At 45.3% G+C, this 11,738-nt stretch overlaps 1 protein-coding gene across 1 annotated transcript; it reads left to right on the forward strand.

Annotated features, from left to right (window-relative positions):
• The first annotated feature begins 689 nt into the window (after nucleotides 1-689).
• LOC147095756 (uncharacterized) lies at nucleotides 690-8,615 on the forward strand. Its single transcript, XM_085974802.1, has one exon. It carries the CDS (start codon nucleotides 6,524-6,526, stop codon nucleotides 7,412-7,414), a length of 891 nt encoding a protein of 296 aa, XP_085830928.1. The 5' UTR covers nucleotides 690-6,523; the 3' UTR covers nucleotides 7,415-8,615.
• The last annotated feature ends 3,123 nt before the right edge of the window (nucleotides 8,616-11,738 follow it).

Raw genomic sequence — 11,738 nt, forward strand, 5'->3', positions numbered from 1 at the left:
TATTCCTGCACTCTCCCCATACCCCTTGATGCCTTTTGTGTCTAGAAATCTATCTATCTCCTTCTGAAATATATTCAGTGACTTGGTCTCCACAGCCTTCTGTGGTAGAGAATTCCATAGGTTCACCACCCTCTGTGTGAAGAAAGTTCTACTCATCTCAGTCCAAAATGTCCTACCCTGTATCCTGAGACTGTGACCCCTCGTTCTAGACCCCCCAGACTGGGGAAACATCCTCCCTGCATCCAGTCTGTCTAGCCCTGTCAGGATTATATAAGTTTCAATGAGACCCCCTCTCATTCTAAACCTAACCCTAACCCTAACCCTAACGCTAACCCTAACCCTAAACCTAAACTCCAGTGAATACAGGCCGAGTCGACCCAATCTCTCTTCTTACGACAGCCCTACCATCCCAGGAATCAGTCTGGTGAATCTTCGCTGCACTCCCTCTATGGCAAGTATAACCTTTCTTAGGTAAGGAGACCAAAACTGCACACAGTCCTACAGGTGTGGTCTCACCAAGGCCCTATATAACTGTAGTAAGACATCCTTGCTGTTGTACTCAAATTCTCTTGCAATGAAGGCCAACATACAATTTGCCTTCCTAATTGCTTGCTGCACCTGCATGTTTGCTTTCAACGACTGGTGTACAAGGACACCCAGGTTCCTCTGTACATCAACATTTCCCAATCTATCACCATTTAAATAATATTCTGCCTTTCTGTTTTTCCTGCCGAAGTGGATAACATCACATTCATCCTTGTTATATTGCATCTGCCATGTATTTGCCCACTCACTCAACTTGTCTAAATCGCCTTGAAGGCTCTTTGCATCCTCCTCACAACTCACAATCCCACCTAGTTTCTTGTGATCAGCAAACTTGGAAATATTACATTTGGTTCCCACATTGATATCATTGATATATATTGGCCCAGAAATTTGGGTCGGGGGCTTCCCACGGGTTCAAGCCCCCGATCTGCCCTTACCTTCTGCACCGGCTGTTGAGCTGTGGGCCCCCGTGGAATTCTGATCCGGGACCTGGTCCAGCTGCCGGCGTGCAGTGCTTGCATATCCCAGGGGCGCAGTTAGTTCGATGCGTCCCCTGGGATCATGTGGGCCTTGGGGAGTCAATCGGAGCAGGGAATGCTCCATTCATAAGTCTGACAGGAAGTGCTGTCAAGACTTTTAAATACTACGGCCCCAAAGCAGCACTAAATCTTCAAATACATTTTTTTTAAATCACTTTTTTTAAGTAACCTATAAATTACATTAAATAACTATTTTAAACGATCATATAAATTTTTGAAAAAAAAAATTGTATTTTCTAACGGGGCTAAAAATAAACTTATGTTGCTTTAAAGTATTTAAAAATAATAAACCTGTGGAAAAAATGTTTTAATTTTAATTAATTCACCACTTACCTTGCAAAAAGCAGGCCATACGCCTGCATTTTACATTTCTAAATTCTGCAGGCTTACCCTCCCGGAGAAACCTGGAAAAAAAACGAAGTTCGATGCGCACGCGCAGCCTCGACTGCGCAAGCATTCGATCTCTTAACCCCTCCTTTCAGGGGAACAGATTAACCGGTTTTCCGCGCAGGAAACCGGCACTTCCATTGGGCCTACGGGTGAGCACCTCGTGCATACTCACCCATGGAGACCTGAATTTCTGGGCCATTGTGAAAGCTGGGGCCCAAGCACTGATCCCTGCGATACCCCACTAGTCACCCACCTGCCACCCTGAAAAAGCCCCATTTATTCCGAATCTTTGTTTAGAGAGGGAAGTCCAGAGCTTAGGGACCAGACAGATGAAGTTACTGCTGCCAATGTTGGGGCGATTGAAATCAGGGATACTCAAGGGGCCTGAACTGGAGGGGGACAGAGATATCGGGGGGTTATCGAGCTGGAAGAGGTTACAGAGGTAGGGAGGGGTGAGATTGCAGAGGGATTTTAAAACAAGGATGTGAATTTTACAAGCGAGGCATTGCCAGACTGGGAGCTGATTTATCTGATCTAGCACAAGGGCAATGGGTGAATGGGACTTGGTGCTGGACGTGATGCAGGCTGCAGAGCTTTGGATGAGCTCAATTTATGTAGGGTGCAAGGTGGGAGTGTGGCCAGGAGAGCATTGGAATGGTCCTGCCTGGAGGTTAAAAAAAATGCCTGGATGATGGTTTAAGCAGCAGATGAGCCGAGGCAGGGGCGGATTCGGGCGATGTTACGGAGGTGGAAGTAGGCGGTCTTGATGCTGGAGGGGATATAAGGTCGGAAGCTGTGCTCAGGCTCAAATATGACACCAAGAGTGGTTCAGCCTCAGACAGATGCTCGGGAGAGAGATGGAGTCAGTGGCAAGGGAACAGTGTTTGTGGCGGGGACTGAAGACAATGACCTCAGTGTTCCCGTTATTTAATTGGAGTAAATTATTGCTCATCCAGTCCCGGATGTCGGAAAAGCAGGGTGACAGATCAGAGGCAGTGGAGGGATCTAGACAGGTGGTGGTGAGGTAGAGCTGGTTGTCATTGGCATGCATTTGGAATCAGAAGATTTTATCAGATGATGTCGTTGAGGGGCAGCATGTACCTGAGAAATACGAGGGGCCAAATGTCTTGGGGGACTCAAAGCTAATGCTGCAGCTATGGGATGAATCATAGAATCATATAAATTTACAGCACGGAAGGAGGCCATTTCAGGCCATCGTGTCCACGCCGGCCGACAACAAATTATCCAGCCTAATCCCACCTTCCAGCTCTTGGCCCATAGCTCTGTAAGTTACAGCACTTCAAGTGCACATCCAAGCACTTTTTAAATGTGTTGAGGATTTCTGCCTCTACCACCCTTTCAGGAAGTGGGTTCCAGATGCACACCTACCTCCGGGTGAAGAAATTTCTCCTCATCTCCCCATTAAACCTCCTACCAATTACTTTAAATCTATGATGCCATGGTTGTTGACCTGTCTGCTAAGGGAAATAGGTCCTTCATATCCACTCTATCTAGGCTCCTCAAAATTTTATACAACTCATTAAAGTCTGCCCTCAGCCTTCTCTCTTCCAAAGAAAACAAACCCAGCCTATGCAATCTTTTCTCATAGCTAGAATTCTCCAGTCCAGGCAACATCCTCATAAATTTCCTCTGTACCGTCTCTAGTGCAGTCACATATTTCCTGTAATGTGGTGACCAGAGCTCTAGCTATGGCCTTTGCCACAAGTGTTTCTCTGGCTATGACTGGATTGATAGGAATGGAACAAGAGGAGAGCAGTCCCACCCAGCTGGACAGTGGAGCAGAGGCATTGGAGGAGAATGGTGTGGTGCACCCTGTCAAAGGTTGCTGATACGTCGAGAAGGATGAGGAGGGATAGTTTACCACAGTCACAATCACATATGAATTTATGAATTTAGAAAGAGTCATTTATGTAATGTGGCAGGGGAAGGAATCTGATTGGAGGGATTCAAACATGGAGTTGCAGGAAAGATGGGCACGGATTTGGGTGGTGACAGCACTTTCAAGGATTTTGGAGAGGAAAGGGAGATCGGAGATGGTGCAGTAGTTTGCAAGGACGGAGGGGTCAAAGGTTGTTTTTTGAGGCTGGGGATGATGCTGGCAGATTTGAGGGAAAGGGGGACAGTACCTGAGGAGAGAGAGCCGTTAACAATATCCACTAACATTGGAGCCAGGAAGGGAAGTTGGGTGGTCAGCAGTTTGATGGTAATAGGATCGAGGGAGCGGGAGTTGGGTCTCAGAGATAAGATGAACTTGGAGTGGGCATGAGGCAAGAAATTGAGAAACTAGAGAGAGCTGCGAGTTCAGGCCAAGGCAGCGGGAGAGCCTTGGGGGAAGTTTGGCTTGGTGGGCCAGGGGAAAGGAGGGTAGCGACAGAGGCAGCTGAAGAGATGGTCTCAATCTTCATCACAAAGAATTCCATGAGCTCCATGCACTTGTTATTGGAGGTGAGGCTGCAGATCATTAGCCTTTAGGTACAGTGCATTTTAAAAAGATATTGATCAAATAAACATTCGGGGAACGACGGTTCACTCAATGGTCGACCATGCTCCACCGGTCTCTTCTTCTTAGGCAGTCCCGCAGAACCAGGATGACTTGCTTCCACACTAAAAATGAGTTCTCAGGTGACTGATGACTGATGAGTTCATTGCGGGACCTACAGTCTCTGTCACAGGTGGGGCAGACGGTGGTTGAAGGGGCGGATGGCTGTGGTGCTTGGGTTATGGCTCCTTAATGGCTCTTGCACTTGAATGAAAGATGCAGCCTTTGTTTTAATTCCACTCCCAACTTCGGTATTGTCCCTCCTGAAGTCAATACGATTTGCTCTATCACATTCAGGTTTTTGTCTGGTTACCATGTACACTTTGACTGTGTCATGCTAACGGACGGGGTCATATTTTATTCCCCCTTCTCCTTTATTTCACCTTTTAATTTTATAACTGAAGCAGTGGAGCCTTTGGAGAATGAATCAAAGCACCGTGTCACCAAGATGCGGCAGCGTATAACAGATTGAGAGACTGGGTGTGGGATTCGTTAGCCCCGGTGCCCAGTGCTGCCCCGGATTTTGCTTTGCTTGAATCAAGTAATCGTTGAGTGCACTTTAACCATTGATTTGGAAAAAATATATGTTGTAATGTGTTTGTTCGAAGGCCCGTAGCTAACGCGAGCCCTTATGTAAGAGCACGGTGTCCCCGGGGGGATTGGCTCATGTATAAAACAGCGACCGTTTCGATGCAGTGTCTTTGTGGCCAACCCCAGCAATTGGCTTCCACGATTCTCTGGTTCATGCAGGAAATGGGACGCTCCGCCGTTCTCTACGAATCAGTGATTTGCTATCCCATTCTTGTAATTGTTGGTGTTCCCAGTAAGTATATATTAAGTGGACTGTCATTTGAATGTATTGCTGCTTTCTCCATGTGCGGTTTGTCTCCGTGTCTTCGTTCCTTGCTTTGCCAATTAATGGTCACAATTTATTGAATAAAAATCTCTCACTTTTCCTCAATTGCTTTAAAATGACAACGTTGGTGATAATCGAGTGCTCCCTGAAAGCGAGTTTTCTCCTTTGTGAGACGCCTTGCAATCTGATGCCTGGACTGAGAGTGATGATCAGATCTAAGACGCCTGGGCCCACCACGCAAAACATTAACCTGTCTTTTTTCTCTTACAGATGTGGACACGCATGTCGTGCCTCTCTCCCAAGATTTTGTTTCCCCTGACTCACTAAACTTTTCCCACGCTGTGAATTGAATTTGTGGGCAACTTTAACATAACCCGGCCTTGGGGAAACGGACGGGAGTGGGTGCAACGCTGGTCTGACTCCCCGACCGATTGTACTCTTCATTGAAGTCGATGGGTTACAACACCTGCGCTCCAATCGATCCTTAGGTTAAAATTACACCTTCTGTGTCCGAATTTGAAATCAAAGAAGCGGCTTAGGGTCTATTTTAATCAACGGTGTTCTCTACCTTAACACAATGAAAAGGCTTCTGATCAGTAATGGGTATCCCAAAAGATCATTGAGCAAATCTTGAAGCTGTCACTCAAATCATGTGACAAATGAGCGAGCCAATTTCCAGCAACTCGTAAGCTGCACTCATGGTTTTTTCTCTCGACTGAGGCCAGTTAAATGAGCAGAGAGCAGCGAGTGAACTTGGTTCTGATGAAGGGTCATCGACCTGAAACCTTAACTCTGTTTCTCTCTCCACAGATGCTGCCTGATCTGCTGAGTATTTCCAGCATTTTCTGTTTTTATTTTTGGTTCTTGTTGACTCAGAAACGCACCCAGGGAGACCCAGGGAGGGATCGGTTTCAGTAACATGCCTTCGGTCTCACGATTCGACACAATCCAGGACAAAGCAGCCCGTTTGATTGGCAGTCCATCCAGAACCTTAATCATTCACTCCGTCCTCCAGCAGCGCACCATGGCTGCAGTGTGTACCATCTACAAGATGCACTGCAGCAACTCGCCAAGGCTTCTTCGACAGCTCCTCCCAAACCCGCGACCTCTTCCACCTGGAAAGACAAGGGCAGCAGGCACATGGGAACACTACCACCGACAAATTCCCTTCCAAGTCACACGCCATTTAAAGAATCAAGGAGGTTGTGAAAGAGCGGGAATATGTTACTGCGAAAGAGGATCAGCCATGATATATTGAATGGCGGAGCAGGCTCGAGGGGCCGAATGGCCGACTCCTGCTCCTATTTTTCGCTGTTTCTTTCTGTGTTTCTGTGTTTCCACCATCCTGACTTAGAAGTATATCGCCGATCCTTCATTGTCGCTGGGTCAAAATCCTAGAACGCCCTACCTAACAACACTGTGGGAGTACCTTCACCACATGGACTGCAGCAGTTCAAGAAGGCGGCTCACCACCACCTTCTCAAGTGCAATAAGGAATGGGCTATAAATGCTGGCCTTGCCACTGACGCCCAGATCCCATAAGTGAATAAATTAGAAAAATACGCAATTCCGAGCGGGTGTGATTTTCTTTGATTCCTCTGTTTTGATTTTCCATTGTTTACAGCGAACCTGATGTCAATTGTGATCCTGTCCCGGGGAAAGTGCGGCCTCTCCAAAGGAATCACTCGTTACATGGCGGCTATGGCAATAGCAGATCTCATGGTCTGTCTCTTCAATGTAAGCGTGGCACGCATCTTTCGGTATCATTTCCTGCATTCATTCTTGAACTACACCATAACGTGTCGTCTTACTGCCTTTATACAAGTAGTTAGTAGCCAACTCTCTGTCTGGTCCACACTGTCGTTCACCTTTGACCGCTTCATAGCCATTTGTTGTCAGAAAGTAAAAGTAAAATTTTGCACCGAAAGAATTGCCACTGTGGTTGTAACTGTGGTGTGTGTGCTCAGCTTTTTGATGCATATTCCCGTTTATTTCCGTTATGAGCCATACTATATTGTTGGGGATATAGAGTGGGCCTGTCGTACAGTAACGGGATATGTCTCTTCGCCGAGATGGATAGCTTACAAGTGGATTAGCACGTTAGCTTCCCCATTACTTCCATACCCTGTGATGTTGCTGTTGAACTCTCTCACTGCCAGGCATATCTTAGTGGCCAGTAGGGCTCGCAGAGCCCTGAAGAGCCGCAACACTGGGGAGAGCAGCAGTGATCCCGAGATGAAGGACCGAAGAAGATCCATCATTCTGCTCTTCACTATCTCGGGGAGCTTTATTGTGTTGACGGCGCCAGTTACTATAATACACTTTTCTGTCAGTGTCACGGAGATAAATACATTCACTGGTTCAAACTCGCTTTATTTGGCGATCAGAATCACCCTTCTGTTGAATTATTTGAGCTCCTGCACAAACACCTGCATTTATGCGTTGACCCAGAGGAGATTCCGGGAGGAGGTGAAAAATATGGTGAAATACCCGTTTATTCTCATTCTTAAATTATGCAAGTAGTTAAAGTAACTGCACATAAAATAAACCCTCTTTCCCGGTATCCAGCTTGTTGTTGCTTGATCAGTTTGGCTGAGGCAGGTTCCGCACGTTCTTTCTCATCCCACCACATCACCAGTTGTCCCACTTCCCTTATTTGCAAGGAGACGGTAGTTCTGCTGCTGTTGTGAAACACGCCACGGCGACTTCACAACCTTTCTCCATTCTTCATCTTGAGAGGTGGCCATTCTTAGAATGTGGGCTTCGCTGAAAAGTGTTGGCTATCTTGTTGAGTTAAGGGTTAACAATCGAACCGCCTTGTATCTTAGAGCAAAAGACTTTCCACCATAAACAGGATTACGGTAGCATGGTGGTTATGTTACCAGACTAGTGAATCAAATGCCTGGAGTTATGACCTGGATTAGGTGTGTTCCAATCCCACCACAGAAGCTGGGGGATTTAAATTCAGTCAATTAATGAAATCTGGAATTAAAAGTATCAGCAATGGTGACCATGAGACTTGTTATAAAAAAACCAGCTGGTTCCCTGATATCCTTTAGGAAAGGTAAACTGCCATCCTGACCTGTATGTGACTTCCAGACTGACAGCGATGTGGTTGACATTTTACTACCCTTCACCACACAGACTGCAGCGGTTCAAGAAGGCAGCTCACCAGCACCTACTCAAGGCGATGTAGGGATGGGCAATTAATGCTGGCCTTGCCAGAGATGTCCACGTCCTGTGAATGAATTAAAAACACAGCAGAATGCCTTAGCAAAGTAATAAGTGACTTGGACAGCATCGACCGTGAGTGATTAAAGTATAACTTTAGTGGCTTGTGAAATAACAATAGGCAACGTATTTATTAACTACAGTGTAGAAAGGATGTTTAGGAAGCTAAGCTGTTCAGAAAACGACTCCTCAATCGAATCCAGAGTATCTGGGTCAGGAAGTCTTGTTTGAGCGAAATATCTTTGAAGTAAACAATTAAGGCTGCTTATATAAATAAACTATCTTCCACGGATTCGGGAACAGATACATCAGGAGGTCTTATCTGTGACATGTACCTTTGATGCAGGCAGAGTAAGGTGTACAAAGGAGCAGGGTGTTCAACAGCTAGTGGGAGATCTCTATCGAGAAACTGAAAAGCTACTCTCTGTATACAGTATTGACTGATCACCTATGCTGTATATGAATAAAGTCTGTTCTGTATGCACCACCATCAAGTGTCTCGTGCTTACTCGAAGCGTGTTGTTGTAAACCAGAGAAGGAAGGAGTTTGACAAGCAGTTGACCTAACAGCAAGTCCGGCCTTTATTGCCCATCCCTAGTTGCTCTGATAAGGTTGTGATTGACCTTCAACTTGAACCACCGGTAGCAGTTTAATACAACTGAGTGGCTTACATAAGGGCATAAGAACATAAGAAATAGGAGCAGGAGTAGGCCAATCGGCCCCTCGAGTCAATAAGCTCATGGCTGATCTGATCCTAACCGCCAATCTACTATCACAGAACCATCTCCTGAATCTAACAGAATTAGAAACATGAAATAGGAGCAGGATCAGGCTACACGGCCCCTGGGCCCGCTCCGCTACCCACAGGGCCATGTCCGATCCAAACCTAGACTCATGTCCAAATTCCTGCCCGCTCCCCATAACCCTTAATTCCCTTTACTTCTAGGAAACTGTCTAATTCTGTTTTAAATTTATGTAATGATGTAGCTTCTACAGCTTTTTGGGGCAGCATATTCCATGGACCTACCACCCTCTGAGTGAAGTAGTTCCTCCTGATCTCAGTTTTGATAGAGCAGCCCCTTATTCTAAGACTATGCCCCCTAGTTCTAGTTTCACCCATCATCAGGAACATCCTCCCCGCATCCACCCGATCCAACCCCTTCACAATCTTATATGTTTCAATAAGATCGCCTCTCATTCTTCTGAACTCCAATGAGTAGAGTCCCAATCTACTCAACCTCTCCTCATATGTCCATCCCCTCATCCCCGGGATTAACCGAGTGAACCTTCTTTGTACTGACTCGAGAGCAAGTATGTCTTTTTTTAAGTATGGACACCAAAACTGTATGCAGTATTCCAGGTGCGGTCTCACCAATACCTTGTACAACTGAAGCAATACCTCCCTATTTTTATATTCTATCCCCCTAGCAATGAAAGCCAGCATTCCATTGGCCTTCTTAATCACTTGCTGCACCTGCATACTAACCTTTTGAGTTTCGTGCACCAGGGCCCCAGATCCCTTTGTACTTCAGTACTTTCCAGTTTCTTGCCATTAAGATAATAACTTGCTCTACGATTTTTCCTGCCAAAGTGCATAACCTCACACTTTCCAGTATTGTATTCCATCTGCCAAATCTCTTGCCCACTTACTTAGCCTGTCTATGTCCCCTTGCAGGTTTTTTATGACCTCCTCACTCACTACTTTCCCTCCCATCTTAGTATCATCTGCAAACTTTGATATGTTGCACTCGGTCCCCTCCTCCAAGTCGTTAATATAGATTGTAAAGAGCTGGGGACCCAGCACTGACCCCTGCGGAACACCACTAGTTACTGATTGCCAGTCTGAGAATGAACCATTTATCCCAACTCTCTGCCTTCTGTTAGATAGCCATTCCTCTATCCAGGTCTAAGGTCACTTCTGAAGGCAGGTAAAGAGTCAACCGCATTGCTGTGGGATGGAAGTCACTAATAGACTAATATAGAGGGCAGGTTTCCTTCCCTATAGGACACCAGCGAATCAATTTGGTTTTTACAATGGGCGAGCTTCGTGGTCACCTTTACTGCTTTTTATTTCCAGATTCGTTCCATAAACAAAAGTAAGATTTTCGAACAGCCATGGTGCGATTTGAACGCAGAGGCTCTGATATTACTAGTCCAGCAACATGGCCATTACACTAGCTGACCAATCCGTGAAGCTGAGCTTTGGTTGTAAAAGAGTCGTTCAAATTAGGAGGTCATGGTTTGATTTTTGGTGGTAGGAGTTCAGCAATTAGATTCAAAGCTCAAGGATTGGTGGGGAGGGGTGGAAATATTGGGCGGGGTCCACTCTCCTGGTCAAATTCAAATGACCCCTCTTCGAAAGTTTCATTGGCTGTGCATATGATATCTTCAATTATAGGGACCAAAGGACATCCTCCCCTTGTGTGTATAATATCATCACTCATCAAGATCGAAGGGAATATTTCCATTGTGTAGATAATGCATACACTCATAAGGACCAAAGGATATCTACCCGTTGTCTATTGGATATCTTCACTTTTAGGGAAAAGAGGAACTGTCTGCATTTTGTCAAGAACCCATGGGAATATGATCCCCCTGTGTTTTCGAAGAAAGATGAACAGTTGCGAAACTTTGTAAAGTTTAAGCTATTACAAAGCACTCTATCAGTAACATGTTTAGAAGCTGAGGAGGAGATTGAAACCGGGAAATGAAAAGATCAGAACGACATTAGCAGAGTGTGACTAGTTGTGAGCCCAGGGAGCGGTATTGGGGCACACCTTTCCACTATATTTATAACTAACTTGGATAAAGGAATTAGAGAGCTGTATATATAAGTTGGCTGATGAAACCAACTTAGGTGGCACAGTAAATAGCATAAATCAGTGCAGAAATTTCGAAACGGGCATTGATAGTTTAATTAAGTGGGTAAAACTGTGGCAGATGGTGTTCAAGGTAGGAAATTGTGAGGTCTTCCATTTTGGACCTAAATAAAGATAGATCAATGTATTTTATAAATGGCAAGAAGCTAGGAACTGTGGAGCAGTAGAGAGATTTAGGGTCCCCAGTACAGAAATCAGTAAATGCTATTGGACAGGTACAAAAAGATTTTTGGATATTAAGGGAATCAAGGGATATGGGGATAGTGCAGGAAAGTGTGTAAGAATTCGTAATAATTTACAGTTCTGAAGATTATTTTTTTTTTGATTAAAGAATCCCTGGGCGTTGTGCTTTTAAATTTCCAGGGATAAAAATGGCTGTCATCACATGGCCGAAGACAAAGGACAATGCTTTGTTTACAAAGCAATTGAATGCTGTTTGCATTTGTTTGTATATCGATTGGATACATCTAAACTGCAGAAGAGACTTTTGTAACTTGAATGGGATCCGTTTAAGAATTGAATGGGTTTTTAAATCACCCAGCACTGGACAATAGAGCAGTTGTATTTCCCTTTTGTTTCAGTCCAGGGAGCTCCGGAAGACACATTAACCCAGTCTAACCACTCTGAGTTAGCCAATCACAGATTTCTCTTGTGTATTGGACCCTTTGGGCGGGGAATTTTGCACACAGCCCTTGCAGGGCAGAACGGCAGGACCTCACCAGGTATAAAGATAGCTG

This window comes from Somniosus microcephalus, unplaced genomic scaffold (assembly GCF_052327205.1).
Source record: "Somniosus microcephalus isolate GS21.2 unplaced genomic scaffold, FLI_Smic_1.0 unresolved_chr1, whole genome shotgun sequence".
In the NCBI taxonomy this organism is placed as follows: Eukaryota; Metazoa; Chordata; class Chondrichthyes; order Squaliformes; family Somniosidae; genus Somniosus; species Somniosus microcephalus.